Source organism: Asterias amurensis, chromosome 2 (genome assembly GCF_032118995.1).
Source record: "Asterias amurensis chromosome 2, ASM3211899v1".
Taxonomy (NCBI): domain Eukaryota; kingdom Metazoa; phylum Echinodermata; class Asteroidea; order Forcipulatida; family Asteriidae; genus Asterias; species Asterias amurensis.
The window spans coordinates 16399707-16421270 of NC_092649.1; the positions used below are offsets into that span (position 1 = coordinate 16399707).

The following is a 21564-nucleotide window of genomic DNA, read 5'->3' on the forward strand; positions in this document are numbered from 1 at the left end:
GCTGGTTTTCTTTTTCTTTGTCTTTTTCTTTTCAATACACACTCAAGAAGGTAGAGGGTGTAAACACAGGGGGCTTTTAAGGAACGCATTCCTAAGAGCTGAAGTCCTAGCCCCCCTCTAAACGCTAGCGAGTGCACACTGAGCCCCGGTCAATAGGAATGAGTACTGGTTGAATCATTGAATCCGATGAATAGTTTGGACTTAAAAAGAGAGAGACCGAGAGCAATGAATCCACCGAGAGATAAAAGAAGTGGATAGGATGGAGTGAGGGGAGGATGGCTTGTTGCCCTGGTTCAATAAACCACTGCCAGCTGAGATTTTCAAAAACGACATCATTTACATACTTTGATGCTCCTATAAATCTCACTACATTTGGAGGCGGGTTATTAAAAGTTCTGTGCACAAAAAAATATGTTGGTTTGAGTCCCACTCTAGTAAAATTGTCTTTGTTCAACCCCCAAATCATAAAAAAAAAGTACCCAGTCAGTTTCCCTTGTGGTTTATATTGATAAAAAAATATGTTATTAAAAAGCCTGGGAAAAAATTACTTTGTGAGGAAAAAGTCTTTATTTTGGGGTATTAAATAACAATATGGTGTCAAAAAACAAACACTTCATTTTGTTTTACAGATGTTCCACAAAGTGAAGCACAAGGTCCACACTTGCAGTGTCTTACTCATTCTGAATAATGCTCTCAGGATGAGAAGCAGACAATGACAAATTTGAAGTCCGAATGTCCGACTTAATTTATCAGCTGCCTCGGTTTCAATTGTCGGCTGTTTTCCCGCAGATATACCTCTAAGTGTTTCGCAAACACCATATGTCACGTGTCTCGGAAACACCGCTTAATTTAGTCTTTCTTTTCTACAGGTAGGGAAAACTGGGATGAGGGTTTTTTACTCAGGTTCTGGTGAAACTCAGAGTGCTAAGTATAAAGAATGATTCATCCATCCAAGACAAATTTCACTTGTTAGTTAAAATGAGGTTCAGCAAAATGATAATCATGACTATAAGACTTAAGATTGAAGAAGGGATAATTTTTTGTTTACACTGGTATGCAAGCCTGGGGCCAGTGATTTCAGTGTCGAGCCAGTAAACCTGTGACTTGACAAGTTCGGCTGGCTTGTGTTTTTTCAATTGAGTAACAATACTTCATTGTTTTTAATAATAAAAGCAAACTATGTTTGAATGTTTACTTTGAGTCCCATAAATGTCTTTCAGTTCTGTGAAGTAATGAAGTAAAGACAAATTGAGATAAAACTTCCCAAACATGCCTTTCTTAGTGCTGTTTAAATTTTTAAAAATTAAACATGTTAAAGAAACACGTTGCCTTGGATCGGGTCGAGTTGGTCTTCGAAAGCGTTTGTAACCGTTTGTTATAAAATGCATATGGTTAGAAAGATGATTTAAAAGTAGAATACAATGATCCACACAAATTTGCCTCGAAATTGCATGGTTTTCCGTTTACTTTACGAACTAACACGGTCGGCCATTTATGGGAGTCAAAAATTTGACTCCCATAAATAGCCGATCGTGTTAGTCGACGAGGAAAAAGGAAAACCACGCAATTTCGAGTGATACTTGTGTGGATCATTATATTCTACTTTTAAAATATCTTTCTAATCATATGCATTTTATAACAAACGGTTAAAAACGCTTTTCAAATACCAACTCGACCGATCCAAGGCAACGTGTTCCTTTAAATGCAACATTGTCCAGGTGTCAGGAAGTTTGTTTTTTATTTTCCTTTTTGGTTATGTAAGAATATTTCTGGTCCAGTAAACCGGTACTGCAGTCTTGTGGATATTTCCCACAAATTTAAGCCCTGAAGTATGACCAAATGCATGTACAGTCGTTTACAAATGAACCTTCTAGAATGCAAAATACAAACAAGAAGTCGGTCAAAGATTATATACGCTGTGCATGGTCCCAACCTACTCCTGCATCATTAACTTTCTCACTCCTTCATTAGTTTTGCTCGTAACGCCATTTACGATATTTACTTTATCTGATGAGGGTACAAAATTTCCAATTCCCCGTTCTGACTCCTTGGATGATAAATCAGACGATACTTCTCTGGGGCAACAAACAGGAAAGACTAAGTTTCATCATCGCACTCAAAGAACAAAATTAATGTATAGCTGGAAATTTTCTTGCGGCTTCAATTTCAAGTGTCAGAGCTGAAGGATGGCAAGATGAATGTTTAGCCAGTTGCTAAGTGATGATGGACTTCTTAATCACAGAAGTTGAGTTGAGAATCAAAATGAAAATTACACTTCACGAAGACTCTCCACAAAACAAAATTTTATTCCCAAGAAAAGATTTTGTCCATCTTTTGTGGGTAACCACTACTTTTATGCGATGTGTGTTAATTATTTTATATTTAAAACATCCCGTCAAGTAGAATTTTATTCACCAAGTGTTGATCCATGAACACATGTATGCCCCAAGTATTCCTAATGAATTTTAATTCATTTATTAGTATTTTGTTTGATTGCAGAATAAATGCATGCCTCAAAACCTGCACCAAATTGCCCAAAGTATGCTCATAAAGCATTCAGAATTCAGACAAATTCATTCACGCTCAACATCTCAAATAATCTCATAAAAGACTATAATAGGAACCATCAGCATGTTCACTTGAATATGCATCATTCCTCATTCTCATTGTTATGCAAATCGAGTGCCCTCTGAAGCCCTTCCCAGCCTTTCCAAGTTGCCCATTCCCCCCTTCTCCCCTAGACACCCATCTTAAATTTCACTCCAGTGGCTATTCACTGCCATTTTTTCTCCTCTACCAAGGAGAATTTTTTGATATTCACAACACAGGAACTGCATTCAACCAGGACGATGTGAAGCACCTATCGCGTTTCGCCTTCATGTAAACCAGAGTGCCTGCCCATTGAGTACCCCCATTCTGAAGAGTGCGGTAAATATAAAAACCCAAAAAAAAGAGATGCATCTGCGTAAAATCATATCTGTTACAAGCAAAATCCAGAAGCCAACGAGGTTCAGGAAAAACTGTGGAAACCCTAAAAGTCAAGTAGGAAAAAATATTGTTCAGTGCATAGAAGTAAGTTCCTTCCATGTGAGGAATAGGTTAGAGTGAGAGAACGATCTGGGAAAGTTCTTCACAAGAGCTCTGTCAATACACAAGGGCAGAATTTGATGCAGAGGCGGGTCGATATTAGGCTTTAGCTCAACATCCGCTGTCGCTTTAATGGGATATTAGAGAAATGGGGGAAGAGAGGGAGAAAAAATTGAACTCAAATGGGAAATCAGAGATGGATCTACAAGTACTGGCCATCGACTGTTTTTGGATTCAGTATTCTCTACCATTTTGGGTAACATAGGGGCTCTATTAGACAGCATCATAAATTATTTAAGCTTTATCGATCAAATTGTACTTTGGGGACTTTTTGAAGAAGAAAAAAAAAACAAACACACACAAAATAACAATCAAAGGCAATGTTAGGATTGGGCTCTTTCTTTGTGAATTTGATGACTGAACAATTGGCAGGTCTATTGACGTCTGTAAGTCCATAGTTGAAAACGGGGCATTTTCACAAGACTCTAAGTCTGGCTAAACTGACAGCCATCGATGGTTTATCACTCCCTCAGAGAATGCTTTCGAAGAAAAAAAAACTAAGTCAGCTAAGTGAATAACAACTCTCTCCAGTAATACAATTTACTTAATTCAGAGTACTGACAAACTTAATTTGGCTGGAGGAAAAAAAATTGCGTGATTGGTCAAACAAAAACTAATTCTTAATTCTAACCGAAGAACACACACGTTCATCAGCTCCGGACATCAGACAATGAAACTCTGAAGGCGTAATCTGAAACACACAGCTAATATTTGTCAATCGGGAAACAAAATCCAAACATTTTTGTTGACAGTTATCAATCCCAACTGCCTCAAGGTCTAGCCCCCTCCTACCCCAGACAAGAAATTACAATTGCATTTGGCAAAACCGCCTCTTCTTTATCTATCTGATCAGCGGCGATCTGAGGCTTTCATTACACCAAATTAGTCGGGATTATGGCCTCGCTGCACTCCGACTTTGATCTTCTTCTCGTTGACTGAGTACATCGCTCCAAGAATCATGAATTATTCATGAAGAGACAGTGAGTGACCAATGAAAACTGTCCTACAGGGAGGATGACAGTATTGATGACTCACGCCATAAAACCCATGAAAATCGGTCCCAGCACTTGCCCTAATGAATAAAGATGAGGCTGTCTGTGTATTGCTTGTCACATCCTGACGAGGGCAGTTACGACAAAATGAAATGAGAATTATAAGAAAACGAGCTGGGAATCCTAGTTTTGTATGCATCCTTAAGCCTAAGGTGGTGGTGATCCCCAAACGAACCAGAAGTGTAATATGCTCAGGGTGAAAGTTTCCCTGACAACAAAAGGAAATGAAATCCTTATCTGGTCCAACTGGGTTTTTTCTCTTCAAGTTAATCTATTCAGTGCAGTTGTACATATTGTCACCCACAATGCACCCTCAAGCCCAAAAGATCGCATAATGTGGAGATACAGGCGTATGTTTCACAATGATTTAAAAGGATTACAACTCATCGTATAATGTTTCAATTCCCAATGGCTTCTGCCACACCAGTCTTCCATCAGTTCCTTCAGGTATCATCTCCATATTTCCCTTGATACTTCCATGAAAGGTAATTAGAAACGAAAATCATAATTAAAATCATGAAAAATTCCACGAATCACCAAATCCATTCGACAACAAAGAGTGCAGTCTGCTAGCCATTGTTCCTGTTATGTACATTGTAGAATAACTCGCTGGAGATGTTCTACTTTGGAATCCCTCCCATGGCAGACAAACACCAGGACGCCCAAAGAAGACCTATATTGACCAATTGATGGAGGATATCGGATGCAGATTCGAAGATCTACCAAATGCAATGAACGACAGAGAAAGATGGAAGAAACGTGTCAAAGAAAGCCGAGCACATGTTGATGGTGATCACAAGGGATAAATATTGAAATGCAGTCACTTGTTGAGGTTTTTGTCAACAAAAGTAGTACACACCAAACAGAAATTATATCTAGAGAAACACTCACGGACTACATGAACTCTAATTTTCAATTTAGCAAAATTTTAAAACGCATTGTCGAGAATGGGAGTCACCATTCATAAAATTTAAAAGCAACCCAAAACTCAGCTAATATGTAAATTTCTTTTGCAAACAACCCTGTCGCCCGAACCAATTACACCCATCACTCAAGGAGGCGAGTCGCCATTCCTGGCATTGTCCACACACACGTATGGTACAATATCAGCACACAGTCAACAATGACATCATCAACGAACACACAGAATAATTTGGTTACGGGGCAAATGTGCATATTTACTATTCCATTTTGAATAAAGTCCATTTGCTAATGAGATGTGCAGGTAGAGAATCAACAGATGGAATATTTGGGTCGAACATATTTTTTTAGGAATTAAATTTGATTACATTCAGTGACTCATGATTTAAATAAATGAAGGTATTTTTTTATAAAACCATTCTTTATTATGTTCAACCAGACCCGATTCTTTGTTACTTATCTGAGCTGGGAATAAGATTCATTTTTTGCTTGTACAACAGTCTTCGTGCATAACCTTTGTCATCTAATTTGATGAGATAACCTCTCAATTGACAAGAATCTGCTTACTACGATGAGTTTTCTGGCCCCAAACTGCACCATGCAAATACTTGTGTTGTTTTGGGCGCATTTTCTTTTTTCAGAATTCAAATTCAAAAATAGCTCTGTACATATAGGCCTGTTACTGTTAGTGTTATAAACCATTAACAAAAATGTTGCATTTATTGATTTAAAAATGCAACTTAGCTCTTAAAATTAAAAATAAAGAAATAACTTTTTACCAGTGTCATGACTTTAATCATAATGCGTTATTCTACTCCACAGAGGATTCATGATATGGTTGGCAAAGCCCAAAGGTACTACATTACCCTCTAACCAATGTGCCAAATATCCCAACATACGATACAACACACAAAACCTATGTAGTATAGGAATGTGTAGTATTTGCCTACAAATTGCCTCCTAATCCCCAGAACAAGATTGGATAATGCAGTGTAATCTTAAAACTCCCCATGGTGGGGCTGGAGCCAGTGTGCTGACAAACAGCTCACCATTCCATATACACTGGTTTCATCATCCCTCTCCCAACAGACAGGATCCCGTTTCAATTTCCTTGCAAATTCCTTGAGATAGGTGGCTGGATTGGATGAGCCCCGAAGCGCTGATGATGATATACTAAGATTATTCTATTTTCTGTCTTAAGGTGAACCCTCTGGAAAATTTAACTGCAAAGGGTTAACAAATAATACACATCTCTTCTGGTAGTTTGTTTGAACCGTTAGCTTGTTACATCATTGTTTGAACCGTTAGCTTGTTACATCATTAAAGTAACCAGCAAATTCATGACTTCTGTAATCTTGTTGGGGGAAAATAACGATAAGAACTTTGGATGTGGGTCTTTCCAAGATGATTGATGGAGACTTAGGTATCACATGTGCTTTCTGTTCAGAAGAAAGACAAAAACATGGTAATGCTGGATATGTATTAAGAGACTGCAGATCTTCCTAATTAGGATATGCGTGTGCGGCATGATAAATCATACTTTAAGAAGCAAGTGTCTAACCAACCCTGCCGGGCTACCTTAGAGCCAAGTTTGGCCAGCCTACCTAAGAGCCAAGTTTGGCTAGCCCACCCGGCTACGTACCATTAAGTTTGACTTGCCTGTTGAGCCACTTAATAGCCAAGTTTGACTAGACCACAGCTTTTCTGACTAGTTTGTTCATGACGGGCTAGTGACTAAGTCAGGTCTTGTTTGTAATCATGATCAGAGTTCTTATGAAATTGACAAGTGGACCCATCCATGGATCAATTATTTAAGTATCTTAAGTTATACAACTTTATATAGCGTCATTAGTGAGTCGAAGTATAATCACAGAAATCCCCTGATGCCATTTCATCTGCAGCAATAACTACTTCATGTTGCACTACATACACTGTGTTGGAACTCCATGTTCCTTAGTATTCCCTGATACACAAGGCAATCATGACTTGTTTCTCTAGAGGACAAAGACAAGTCAAGCCAATTCAACACCACTACTCTCCATCCTCCTTGACTAAAGAAGTAGTGATACAAGAGACTGCACACGTAAACAACATCCTTGAATCTTGAGAAAAAGGGGTTGCTGCGTTGACATGACAATACTACTGATTCCCACATCCCACAGGCAAGGTTTACCTGTGCAAGACTGTTTTTACTCATGTCTGTTTTCTGGCTGTCTTTACTCAAACTCTCCAATGCCAACAGTAACAAGGTTGAATTTTGTTTATAGTGTTGCATTTTTGTTCGTTTTTGTATTTTCCATTGTTGTTATTACTGTTTTGAATGGTAGAATGGAGTTTAAGCATCATGTAAACTGTATACAACAAAATGGCAAAATAATTATTTACTAGACAATTGTATCAAGTTACTTATCTGCGGCACATAATGAAATCCAATTTGGCCAGTCCTATCTTTAGGTTTTCAATTATCGCTTGGTGCGATCCATTGTAATCATCATGTGGATCTTCCGACATCTCAAGAACAGGCATTGTCCTCTTCCAAATTGAGGAACGGTATTGGAAAGATATCTTAAAGGAAATCTATAACTGGATACTCTTCCCTCTAAAACTGTGTTTTGTTTATCATTGAATGATTCATGCTGAGCGAGATTATGAGCAGGACCTTAGGAGCACCCTCTTTAATTGATATTAATGAGATTTTTCTTGTAACATTCATTTTGTGATCACTGAGTTTGGTTTACTGGTATTGTATTCAGGGTATCTCAAGAAGAATTGCACTGGATCCCCTGGGCTGCACCTGGGCCCAATTTCATAGAGCTGCTTAAGCAAAAAATTCTGCTTAAGCAAAATAATCCATGCTTAGTAAAATCAGAATACCGGCCAAGACTCCACTCAATTGTTATGCTAAGTAAACAATAGCTCAATACCAGTGTATTGCAATGTATATGGCATGAAATTTTGGCGAGTAACCTGTGTAAAATTAGCAAGCCATTTTCGTGCTTAACCAAATTTTTTGCTTAAGCAGCTCTATGAAATTGGCCCCTGGTCATTACGATCTTCTCAAAAGATAACAACAATGTTTCAGGAGCGGACCTTGGAATAATCCCTAGTCTGACAAATTGCAGAAATTCCTCTGACCATGAAGGAGGAACTCTAGCCAGAGGCTGGGTTGTTTACTCTTCATTTGGCAGACATCTTTATTTGTCTGCATTTGTAGAAGTCTAAAAAGAATTTAACTACAGAATGGTCTCCGGGACACTGGTTCAAAAAAATGTTGTTTTGGGAAGATCATACTTAATTAATACTTTGCTTTTGAAATGTTTAAGACTAACTTCTTATTGGACTTCATTCATAAACAGGTGCTAACAATTTCAAGCAAACTGCAGAAATATTTATATATCATTCCTGCAAATGCTACGATCTGGCAAACTCTTAAAAATACTTGAATCAGACACAATTTGATTTAAGACGACAGCTTTTTAGACTTCTTATAATTACTTGGACCACTTTATACTGAGGATAGAGCATCAGATTATAAAGTCAACACTATTTGTTTGTTCTGATACTCAATAATCCAACAGCACTTCTTAAATTAAAATAATCATTGCTTTAAAGCCATTGGACCCTTTCGGTAAACAGTATTGTCCAAGGCCCACACTTCGTGTATCACAACTTCTATATCAAATAACAAACCTGTCAAAATTTGGGCTTAATCGGTCATCGGAGTCGGGAGAAAATAACGGGAAAACCCACCCTTATATCCGCGCATTACGCCATGTCTCGTTAACGAGAATTGATATTGTTTTACTGTTTTCTCAAAAAGTAAAGCATTTCATGGAATAATATTTCAAGAGAAGTATTTCACCACTACATGTACCTTCTGTAAACCCTGTAAGTTATTTGTAAATCTGTGAACTTTTGGGGTTTTTTCTGTACCGACAGGGTCCAATGGCTTTAAAGATCGCTTGAAATTATTTTTTTGTTTTTATAAAGGCCTACATGTACGAATGTAGGATCACAACCTTGCCTTTGGGGAACCTTGCGGAGATGATCACAGCCTGATTAAACTATAAATCTATCATTGCAAAGCAATCATGCCTTTCTCCCGAGTACATGACGAACTTACACATACGGGGTGGTAACTAAAAGCAAATCTGATGAATTATGCCTTAACCTAGATGTAGGTTAAACTCATTACAAACCGAGATATTGGCATGAAATGATACATAGAGGGAAATTCTATTATGGAAAATGTAGGCTAATACAATAAAGCATTTTATACTCAATTTTAATATCAGCCCATTTTAGTCTGTGAAACACTTGAGATCTGAATTGTTTGATAAAGACAGTTCCCTATAGTCGCACCTTTACAAACTGTGGTTTATCGAATTAAATGATGTCAAGCATTACATCGCTTTGGAAATTTCTGGCTAGTCCACTTAGTATTTTTTACAATCATTTAGCGCAGCCCTCATGTACAATGCTTCATAAAAGGCACATCTTTGTAGATTTAAACACCTTCATTTTTTGTGTACAGTTGTATCTACGATAGTTTTTCAATTCTAGCTTTCCAGTTACGCAAACCTATTGTCCTTTACTTGAAAATATTTCTGCTGTGGAACAAAGAGGATCAATAGTATTGCAGAAAGGGACACATAGTCATAGTGTTGTAGAAAATAAGTAACCACAGTTTAAAATGCTTGGTTCCTTTAAAGCGTGAATGGATATTTATACACGTATCCCTCAAGCAAGTATTTTCTCTCAAAATAACAGAAATGATCGCTTGACTGTTTTAACAGTATTTCTGTTTTTACACAAGTGTCAGCAACAGTTTCTTTCAACTCCAACACCAGTCCATCCTGGTCGATAGCTAAGCAAATATGACAAACATAAGAGGAGGGGGTTTTTCTTTACAGACACATCAACTCCCTGGGGCTGTGTACTACTTGGCCCCTCCCCCTCTGACCTCTCTATTCTTAGGGAGGTGCTCATTTGCACCAAGGGAGATTAACTAGAGAGGGGTGCGGACAGTCAAGAATCAATATTTGCATGTTGTTCCAAGCAAATCAATGGCGGGGTGCTTATTGTTGTGATGAGAAGTTTTCCTTTTATTTGTTTTCTGACGTGGGAATATACAGTACCAGCCACTTTGAGAAAGACAATCTTCAAGATTCTGAGCTTTCTGAAGCACTTAAACTAAACTAATTGGTAGTGGCTCAAGCTTAGTGGTGGTACAAGTGACACTTGTTATTAGAACAAACTCCTTTCTGTTCACTATTAAGTCATTCCATTGAATATCATTACAGCACTTTACAACTTGGTAGACAAAAATATATATTTTATCACTTTCTACATTTATCCTTTAACTTTTTTTTGTTTTGTGCTTTAAAATACTTGAATCTAAATAAACTGTGAAGACAAGTGTTCTTCAACAGTACTGTATGTTTCTCTTGTTTCTTAAAAGCTGTAATATCTGTGCAAATTATTTTACAAGAAAATAGAATTAGCTGTTGCAAAACTGCTTACCAACCAAAAGGACCCATGGTATAAATGAACAAAAAAATTAATGGCCTGACCTTTCGACCCTAGCTAGCAGAGTCTTTCTCAAGGGCCAAAAACAAAATTTCTTTTGAAAATAGGTAAAATTATGTGTTAACTATGTGATTAGGTGAAAACGTTGGCTGCGTTTCGTTTATCTGATTGCAGTAAGGAAGATGAACCTTTACAAAAACTGTTGATTGATACTCAATTGATCAGACCCAAAGCTTGCCAACATGTCGGCCCCTATTTAAAAATTCCAAACAATTCTGAATTGCTCAGCCCCTGTGCTCTTTCAGACCCATCACAGAGGATACACCGCATCTTCTCTTGCTGACAAAACATCCTCACAGGATTCCAATAAAATTTAAAAAGGAAAACGAACAAAACACGCCTGTTCATCCGATTTTGTCACTAATCTGTACATTAGCGAACCAGTATTAGTGACAGAGATTTACAGAACATAATTGCCCATGTTGATAGTGTACTAGAAGGCTTAGACATCTGTGTAATTGGCACTACATTTGGGATTATCTCACTAAATTGCATTCTATTGTTGCACTGTTGGTCCTTCCAGGTCCTTCCAGGTATTACGGTAACCTTCAATTATGGTACATTTCTACATGTAGACTACATTGTATTCGACAAAATGTGAAGGCACTCCAATCAGAACCTGTTAAGGACATTTCTTTAACTTCAGGAATGTGAAAACATTCCTTTGAAAGGCGATACCTGATAGTGTTCATACTTACAACCTCGTTGCAACACAATTTCAAATAAGTTCGTATGAACACCTGTATCATGTACATGTAAATCTTAAGACATAATTGTTATTTAATAGATCTAACAAATCATTTCAGTACCCGCTGCTAAAAAATAGAATTCAAACTTCCTGCTTCTATAGCCACCGGGCTAGCTCGGTGTAAAGACATCTGCTCTAGCAATGCACAGGTCATTAGTTTGAACCCCACCCGAAAAATTTGCCAGTGGATTTTTCTCACAGAACTCGCAAAAGTGCTGAGTAGGCCTACAGTGCTAAACACACACCGCAGTAAGGGGGAAAAAAAAACAATATTTTATTGTTTAAAAAATTAAGTAGTTGAGTTAAAATATGTCAGGTGTGTCTAAAGTATTGAGTGATTCAAACATGTCCAGGGCCCAATTTCATAGAGCTGCTTAAGCACAAAATTTTGCTTAAGCACAAAATTCATTGCTTAGTAAAATCAGATTACCGGCCAAGACTCCACTCAATTGTTATGCTAAGTAAACAACAGCTAAATACTATTCATAAGCAATGTATATATGGCATGAAATTTTGGCTAGTAACATGTGTAAAACAAGCGAGCTATTTTCGTGCTTAAGCAAATTTTTTGCGTAAGCAGCTCTATGAAATTGGCCCCAGCATTTTGGGCCAGGATATCATTCATCATGCCATCAACCATGACAAAGAAAGCGGCTTGTTATTAGAATCTCAAACATGTTTTGTCAAAAAGTGAAACATAAATCAACAAACCTCTATCATCAGTTCAGCAATAAATCTATTCTAATAATTGGTCTTGTCTTCAGAGTTGAATAATGCAAACACATTCGGCAAAGCAGCATCTTACACCTGGATGCAATCCATCATCCATTCTAACATTGCAATAAGAAAATGTTGTGATTGTCCCACACATGTTACTACCAACAAATATACCATCCAGTATCACTTCGGGGAATTCATATGGTGAGTAGATTGCTGTCAAAATGAGATGACGATAATTCTTCCTTGAGATAATCCTCTGTCAAGTTCAGCCTGTTAGTGTACATGCAACACTGTATACATATGCTCAAATATGCATCCCTGTGGAGACACCTTTTGTTCTTTCCATTGTCCCTGTACTTTAGACTTTCCATAAGACTTTGTACACAAAATTCATTGAGTCCTTTAATTTTTCCTTTTTTTCGTTCTATCCTTGGTCTTCAGAAGGAACCGAATATGAGCACACTGACTCAAAGCAACATACACACCAAGATAACCAGCTAATGTTTCAGGATTCTTAAAATTGATTTCTGAAGACTGACATGGTCATTGCTAGGATTTTTTTTTCCCATTTTGTCAAAGCATTGTTAGATTATCATTAATCCCCCAAAGATACTCGACCACATCGTACGTGTCATGTACACGTAGGATGCAATCCCAAAGGAGCAGAACATTGCCCAGTCTCAACTCTAACTTCCTGAAATCTATATTTCATAGCATCTTTTGAAATGTCCCTTTATCCACATTTGCTTATATTTATCAGCACAAGACTGTTCATTGCTTTTGTTTGAAGGAATTTGTGGAGTAGAACGAAAAAGTTGATTTCCCTTGGTTTGAGACTGATGGATATAATTGTACAACGTTTCAAAGACGGGCAATTGCACGCATACCGAGACCAGCCCCATTTGCTTCGTTTTTGAAAGAGCAAGGGCACCCAGGCATTTTCTCCTTGGTAAAGGGCACCGCATGAGGAAATTTCTACAGGAGCATTTCAAGGGTACCAAGGCAATGACCAACAGGGGGGCATGGAGGCAATCGCCTCCGTGAAGTATCAGGCATGCAAGACTGACAATTGCATGCATACTGAGACATCCACAAAGGATTTCCCATTAGAAACTAAGCATTTGTTAAAAAACAAACATACTTGAGAAGCCTTTCCCTCAGAATATACATCCCTCTCCAGGATATATTCATGATCAGGAAGAGTTTGCTCCTATAATCAACTCATTGCTGCATAGAGGATCAGGGTGCAAACACTGATTTCATTACATTGATAATGTGCTTCACTTGTTTACCATCTGCCCTTGTTCCACAATGAGAGTTCATTCAACATGTAACTTCATTACCGTTGTTTTATTTGCATGAATAATTGCGCCACAAGCTTCACCTTTCTGCGTATGGAAGGAGTGCTTCAAGCTACTTGCTTCTAATTCCATTCAATGTTTAGGTAAACGATTTCAAAGGTTTTAAATTCATGATCAACATTTATGTTTACAAACTTAAAAATAAAAATTTGTTATTTCAACTCAAAATGAGGAGTTTTTGTTTTTCTTCATATTTTCCTAAATTGTGAGCACAGCATGCTCTTGCTGTTATGCCATTCAAAGATGTCATATTTTAGTTTTCATTCAAGAGCAGATTCTCTCCTCGCTCAATCAATAAGCTTTCTAGTTTGACACCATGCTGTGCTCTCGGTGATATTTCACAATACGAAGCAAAAAAACGTCTAATCTGTTAAAGAAACAAGTTCGCCAGACACTCAGTTTCAACACAGCATGTCCACTTCTCATCATCTGTGAACGCATGGTGCTGCACAGCGGCATAACACAGCAGTAAACCACAACCCACCATGGCTGATGACCAACATGAACCTGGGCAGATGTTGTGAGGTCTGTAAAGACACCTCCTGTAATTTCATACAGTCCTCCTTTTAAAGGGGTTTGGGGAGGTTTTTGTACGAAACAAAACACTAACCTCCCCCAATTGAAACGGTTTTAAAGAAAATGACTGTAGAAAGCTTTCCTAAAAATACTACTTGCGGAGGTGCTGTAAAAACGAGTGCAGTTTCACAAAAATAATTTTCATCTCAGTGAGACGAAAATCATTTTTAGAATGTACAATGGATTTACGCGACTCTCCAGAAAACATTGTTCAATGATTTTCTTTTGTTGTCTCAAAAAATTTACGACTAATAAAGCTGAAACTTCTACAGGTAAATTATATTACATACATGTACATCTTCACTCACAGCGAGTAGGGATTCACGTTATGACCAAAAACCTGATCTACAAAAGGTACCAAAAACCCTTTAAGAGAGTCAGGACTCTCACATATCAACCTCAGCCTATTGTGGCCATGTGAGCTCTTGGCCAGCTTGAGTTACACCCAAGATCCTACATTCTCTCACATGTAATACAGGCGGTATGCTTTGCAGTACAACCAACTAACCACATTATGCATCGGTTCACTGTTGCAAGCAAAAGGACTGATCTTATTTGCGGCAATGATGCCTAGACTTGTCAGTTATGGCAGAACAGCCGCGCAGGTGAAGAGAGTAAATGACTGCAGGAGGGGAGGATGTACAGCAGTGTAACCTTTTCAAATCTTAGCAAACAGGAAGTATAGAAGAAGAAATGAAGCTGTTGGCGAGCCAAACTCTACTCCTTCAGGGGAACATTATGAAGCAGGCATGCACAACATGAGCAAATAGATTATTCCTCCTCATCTTCCATTGATGAAGTTGGTTACATTGTGACTTGAGGGTGAGGTAGGCCTACATGTACATAGGCATGGATTTTTTCCTGTCACCGATATACATGTAACCAGTGTACTGGTTATAAATGTAGGACAGATGCATCTTCACTGCACAGTGTGTAGGCCTAAAGTGTACTTCAACAGTCCTACATTGAATACTCTTAAGGACCAAACAAATTTACCTGACGTGAAGCAGAATAATGCAAAGCAAAGCTACTCTGTAAATGAGAGGTTTACCTTCCCTGAAACTTTCCCTTTAACATGCATGTATACTTCAACTCTCATAGAAGAAACATAAAACAGAAGACACATTAAAAAAGACCCCTGGCAGTGTTATTTACGGCTGCCTGGGGTTTTAAGTTGAAAACAATATCAGGCCAACCACAATCCAGTGCCTGCAGTTTGTCAAAATACGTCTTTTTCACACCTTAACCAACATTCCAACACCACCACAGATTGCACAATTTTGATTTTCACCTTGACTGAGCAGTCCTGCCTTAATATTCCCAAACTCTTTTTGTTACCCTGTTGTTGACATGAGGCTGGGTTGTGCCATAGCCAAACAAGCAATCTGTGATATATCAGGGCCCGGGTAGCCAGGCAGACCTTCTTTTGTCTCCCGGCTTCAAGTTTGGTGCTAGCGCCATGTAAGGACCAACCCAAGCGCAAGTCAATATGACCCTTTTCAATAGCAAGAGGTGGCTTCATTTTACCCTCCGCTTGGTAATATAAACTCCGGAGAGATGGTGTGCAGAAGTGGCTGTGTTTACACTCCACGCTAAACCGCATCCCGACACAATTTATGCTTATCCAGCTTATAACCTTATTATTATATGCAGTACTAATATCACTTTTTGAAGGTCTTCATTCAATAGATAACAAATTTTCTTTCATACAACGCAGCTCTAATACCAAGTGAAAGGATTATGCTTTTGTGTATTATAAAGACTGCATTTCATCCACTCAGTCGATGCATGGCTGCTTTTAACCCTTTCCTCACTAAAAAATACATTAATTTAAGTGTTGCTTTTAAGCAGTGGCTGCAGACTTTATAGCGCAACAGGACAAATGAGCTTTCCAATTTAAAATGGCCTTCAGAAAATAAATACATATGAGAGAAAACTGAAAAAAGTAATAACACTGAAACAAATACTTTATTTTTGCCACAGACATCATTAAGTTAGCGCAACAGGAGAAATCAGCTTTCCAATTTAAAATGGCCTTCAGAAAATATTATGAGAAAAAAATGAAAAAAGTAATATCACTGAAACAAATACTTTTTTTGGTACCACAGACATCATTAAGTTATCCGTCACAAACATCCAAACATATGAATTTTTTCATAATTTTTAGGTTACCCTGTAGACATGTGACTGTCAGACAACGAGGCAAGATTGTTTTTTCATCACTATTTTTGCATTCAAAAGCGTTATTTAAGCACCTTTTATTCCTAGACAGACAAAGAATAACAAGCTTTGGGGTGAAGGTCAGCCCAGCACAGTAGTACATCCTATTCCCTTATGAATCGGTCAAGGCCTGAGAAAAGTACAGCATCAATGGAAAAATTGGACAGTATTATAACACAATGGTTCAGTCAGTCTGCTCTTAACCAAGGAGCATCTAAAGCCAACATCACTTTCTCCTGAAGATGATCAGAGCAACATTCAGTAGTACAATAAAAGATTTTATAATGTGCCACTGCTATCATAGCCGTTGCTCAGATGCATACAGTGTAGGCCCCTACATGTACATGTGTGTGTAAACTGTTTTCAAAAGATTACATCACTCCAGTTGGTTGTGTAGAAATTGTGTAGTTTCATAACTGGCCATTTTTCTCTCTGGTCTGGAGTACTGCTGGCCTTGTAAAACTCACTACGTAGAAAATGACCTATTCAACTTAGACCAGTCCTTTTCTCTTGGACACAAAGCTTTGTAACAGCTTTCACTATGAAAGGACATTATGAATGGGCAGTCACAAACAAGGCAGCTCAATAACTAAAGACGCTCATGTTATTTCAAGTGAATCATACATGGTCAGAAATGATAGCTGTACCGCAAACCTTGCGATGTGCTGGACTTTCTGAAGAGTGAAAGTAAGGACATGAATTCAAAGTGCTCACCCCTGGCCAAGGACACTTATATTTATTTATATGATATGCTATATGTAGAAGTGGTAAAAAGAATGTCCAGTTGTTGATTTTGACTTATTTGTTAGAGTCCAAAGTTGTTACTTTGTGGTAGATTTGCCATATCCAATAAGCTTTTAACTAAATTTGAAAAAGCTTAAGCACTGACAAACTTTTTGCAAAACGCAAAATGCTCACAAGATAAATGAATCAATAAGAGTTATTGCACCCACCTGATACTTGAATTCCCATTTCAATGGTCTGTGGAATGGTAGTTCCATTCAGTCTCGGATGAAGTCGAATGCCTCCCGTGCTTCCGTTCAAGATCAGATGATTATTGGCATTCCCTCTGATGATACCATACTGGAGTATGTCCGAAACATCAGGATCTCTTGCTGGAACCTGGCCGATGTCTCCAGACGGGAACTGGCCCTCATAGTTATTAAAGTAGATATCAAAGTCTTCCAGAATTGGGCTGTTGTCGTTCTGGTCCAGCACATGGATGTTCACCTTGGCTAGGTTAAAGAACGGGGTGGACGTGGCCTTAACCGTGACGCTGTATTCGTTCTTAGCTTCATAGTCAAGCTCAATGAGGGTGGTGAGCTCCCCGGACCGACTATCAATCTCAAAGTAGTCGAGATCTCCGTCGATCAGGGAGTAGTGGATCAGAGCATTGTAGCCCTCGTCAGGATCAATCGCAACAATGGTGGACACCAGCTCGCCCGGGTTACGGTTCTCCTCGATGTACACGTCTATTTCATCTCGAGAGAACTCGGGCGGGTTGTCATTTTCATCTTCCAGTGTCACTGTGATCTGTACGGATTGACGGTGAACAGGACGACCACCATCCACAGCATAGGCGACCAGATGGTATTCTGACTTTGCTTCACGATCCAGTCTGATTGCTGTACGGATGACACCTGAAGTTTCGTCAATGACAAAAGCCCCATTGCCATCATTGCCATTGTTGAAGGTGTATGATATCTGACTGTTAGTGCCTGCATTTAGGAAATGTTGGGGGAAAAATAACTTGTTTTTAGAAATGTTAAATCACCAATCTATTTGAGCAAAAATATACAGTAAGCTGATGTTGCTAAATAAAAGAAACACAGTACCCATGTTGTCTTCTTCAGAAAATACTTGTTTTCCCATAAAACTCAAAGTTAACCTAAATGTGTGCAGTATCATGATTAAAAGCATTAGGCTGCCTTTTTAGACTGTGGTTCTAGTTCCTCCAGTGTCTTTTAATTTATTGTAACTCGTAAGACTGGAACCATTCCAAATCCAGGGCTGAAAAACAGTTCATTTTACCAATGGATTGTTCCTTAAGTTAAAGGGAATGATTTCTCCTACTCAAATCTCTATAGTCTCTATATTACGATGAGTGTATAACAGTGTACACTATAACCAAGGAACATGGGTGACTGTATTACAGCTTAAAGCTGTAACAATAGTTATAATACTAATTAAAACTTGTAAGACTAAACTTATTCCGAGACGCATAAAACAAACAAAGACAAAAATACAAATTACGAAGCTTGGAAAGAAATAAGGGTACATTGAATAAAAATGTTGAATTACATAAACGTGTTGGCAAAAATAAATGGACAGAAAGTCAATCATAAGAAAGTTTGAATAGGTGGGTTTTTAGCAGAGATTTGAAAATGTCCAGAGATGTTGTAGCTCGAATATGTAAAGGAAGAGAGTTCCCGAGTGTGGTTGCGGATACAGAAAAAGCACGAACGCCGTTGAACGAGCAAAATATGTACAGCTCTTTACACGATGTAACACAACGGCCGCTCATGTACCATTGGGCTTTGATGAGTTTTAACAGAATACTTCATCAATTGTGTGTTTTTTGTCATTTGTAAAGGTGCTTCCAATGGCAAGCAACTCAAAAACTTCTTTACAATATTGAATAAAGACTAAAAATTCACAATCATAAATTCATCTGTTCATTTCTTGGGGAAAATAAATGTACTGTGATGTAGCATCAACAGTCGCCCCCTCCTCTCAAGACTATGGGTATGTTCAGACAGCGTACTAACTTAGACCCGAACCGGTCTAACTTTTACGAGCAGCGGGGGGTGGTCGTAAAAATAAAACCCCCTTGCGTTCAGACAGCACAGAGTTAAACCCGATCCGGTTTATCTTCGGTTTTAAGAGGTCAAAGTAGACGCGACCCCAATGCTCTAACATCCGGTTTTATTCATCAGATTCACGCACCGAGTATGCCGAGATACTGAGTGCCCCATGCCATGGATGATCATCAGGGCATAATTATTGGATACAAATGGCTCAATCGAACGCAGCAACAGTTTTACGGTTGGGAGTACACGGGCACTTAAAACAAACATGAACACGACTCGAATTTTTTTTTTTTAAACAAACAAAATATTGATACAAACCGCCGAGAAAACTCACCAAAATATTGTCCATAATTATTCCATGAAACAGAACACTTTTCATTTTTGTGTTTTGTTTTATACCACTGTTTCCGATTTAAATACTTTTAGTTTGTACTTCAATCGATTGGAAGTTGCGATCTCTCAAAAGCTGGTCAACGTGACAACTACACACGTGCAAGTTACGTAAATACATGTACTTTGCAGTATTTTCCCAACTTCCCAACAACAACGTGGTGATATTGCTGGTGTAGGGAATTTTCTCCTACACACAGCCTCGCGCCCACTGCAGTTCATTCTCCTAGATTGAAAGTACAGCACGCTAGTAACGGTGACAGCAATAGAAAGGCACATCCACGGGATCGGTGATGGATAACTATGGGATATCAGAGAGTGATCACTATGGGATGGCAGCGCTGTACATGTGAGAAGCATTAAAAAATATGCTTCTTCGCTGCGCTCGTAGTATACGCATGAAAAACAGTTTCAATTTATTATAGGACACTCAACAAAAAAATCTTAGAAAATATAATTTTGTTTCAGAATTTAATAAATCATGGGCGTGGGCCTGTGTTAAACTGCATACACCGATCGAGAGGGTTTCGCCAACTCGGTAAGCGGCAAGAAAGTAATATAAATACTCGGTGCTTTTCAGCATCAGAGGCAACAGAAACCGTATACAAGCACTCCGGGTCCCGGGCGTGTGCATTGAACCACACAATGGGTCGTCCGTTGTGAGTTAAAACCGGATGTCATTCTGTCCACACGCAGTGTTAAAAGATAAACCCGAACCGGTTTAGACTTAGACCGCCTCGCTGGACGGTTTAAGTTTTGGGGTTTAAACCCGATCCGGTCTAACTTTATTTGCGTTCACACGCACAAAAGTTGAACCCGAACCGGTCTAAGTGGACTTAGACCAACTTTAGTACGGCGTGTGAACGACCTCTATAATAAAATGAACCCAAACAGTAATCTAATTTGACAACTCCATCAGCCAAGGACGTTATTATAAGGTGAGCAAACACAATCAGTTCCAATCTAAAGGCAGGTTTTGGCTCATTCAGTTCAAACTTGCTTCGAAACCCCCAAATAAATCCATGTCCATCAATCAATAACGAAATAGAAAAAAAGAGAAAGAAATGTCCAATTACCAGAAATCTGGATTTTGCAACAAATAAATTTAATTTTGGTTTTGTATTGTGAGGAAAGACAGAGCCAACCCCAGAGGCACCTTTGGTATTTGAAGCTTAATGTAAAGGAGTAGACTGTCGTCAGACGAGTTTGAGTACAGTAGCAATACTTCTCTTTTTTTTCACTTTTCACAAATTTCAATCTATGGTGTTTTTTGTAGAGATTTAGAAGGGAAATCCAGGCAGTGCCTGTGGGCTGGATTAAAAATAAAGGAAAGAATAACCATGGAGGAATAACCAATATGATTCACTGTGATGTTTCAACAACAAAAAGAGCACAATTGTGGCAGATTTGAAATGGGAAAAAAATGCTGATATGGAGTTACCAGGAATGGACTTTACCCAAGGGGCAAGCTTTAAATGGACCATACATTTGGGGTCATTTTACATTATGTGTCCCCATTACTGGGTCAAACCTCAAGGGAGTTTATCTGCTGTTGTTGTTGTTACTTAACAAAGGATTTTTCAGGGCTGGTTTTTGGGTTGCACTGTTTGTAGGTTGCAGTGTAAACTGTGCACATAATGTGAGGGTTCACAACTACACTGCATTTAAATATTTTAACAACCCTGTGTAAAACGTTGTGAGACTACAACCTCTTCCAATGTGAGAAAGCTTCCTACACTTAATATCTTTGGGTGTCCCAGTGTACACATGGGCCTGCATTTAACAAGGACAATACATCAAACCCAAACAACAAGTATTTTTTAAGAGAGATCAAGGCCACACTCTCCAGAGTCTAGATAGCAGATAGTCTTTGCCCCAAACCCTTCCCAAGTCTTCCTCCATGCTGTTATAAACTGCAATGATAAAAGCCATTGCTGTACACAATTCAGTGGAGTCTTATCAGAATTATTACGATGTACACATTGTAAGCTCATAATATAAAATATTTTTAAAAAGGTTTTTATTGGGAC

The 21564-nt window shown here is 38.4% G+C and overlaps 1 protein-coding gene across 3 annotated transcripts in view; it reads right to left on the reverse strand.

Moving 5' to 3' along the window:
- LOC139934119 (cadherin EGF LAG seven-pass G-type receptor 2-like) overlaps positions 1 to 21564 on the reverse strand; it is a 125825-nt gene that overhangs the window by 96814 nt on the left and 7447 nt on the right. For all 3 annotated transcript variants that reach the window (XM_071928408.1, XM_071928406.1, XM_071928407.1), the window contains exon 2: positions 17288 to 18052. In XM_071928408.1, the coding sequence (XP_071784509.1) occupies positions 17288 to 18052 (765 nt within the window). The remainder of the gene's footprint in view (positions 1 to 17287; positions 18053 to 21564) is intronic.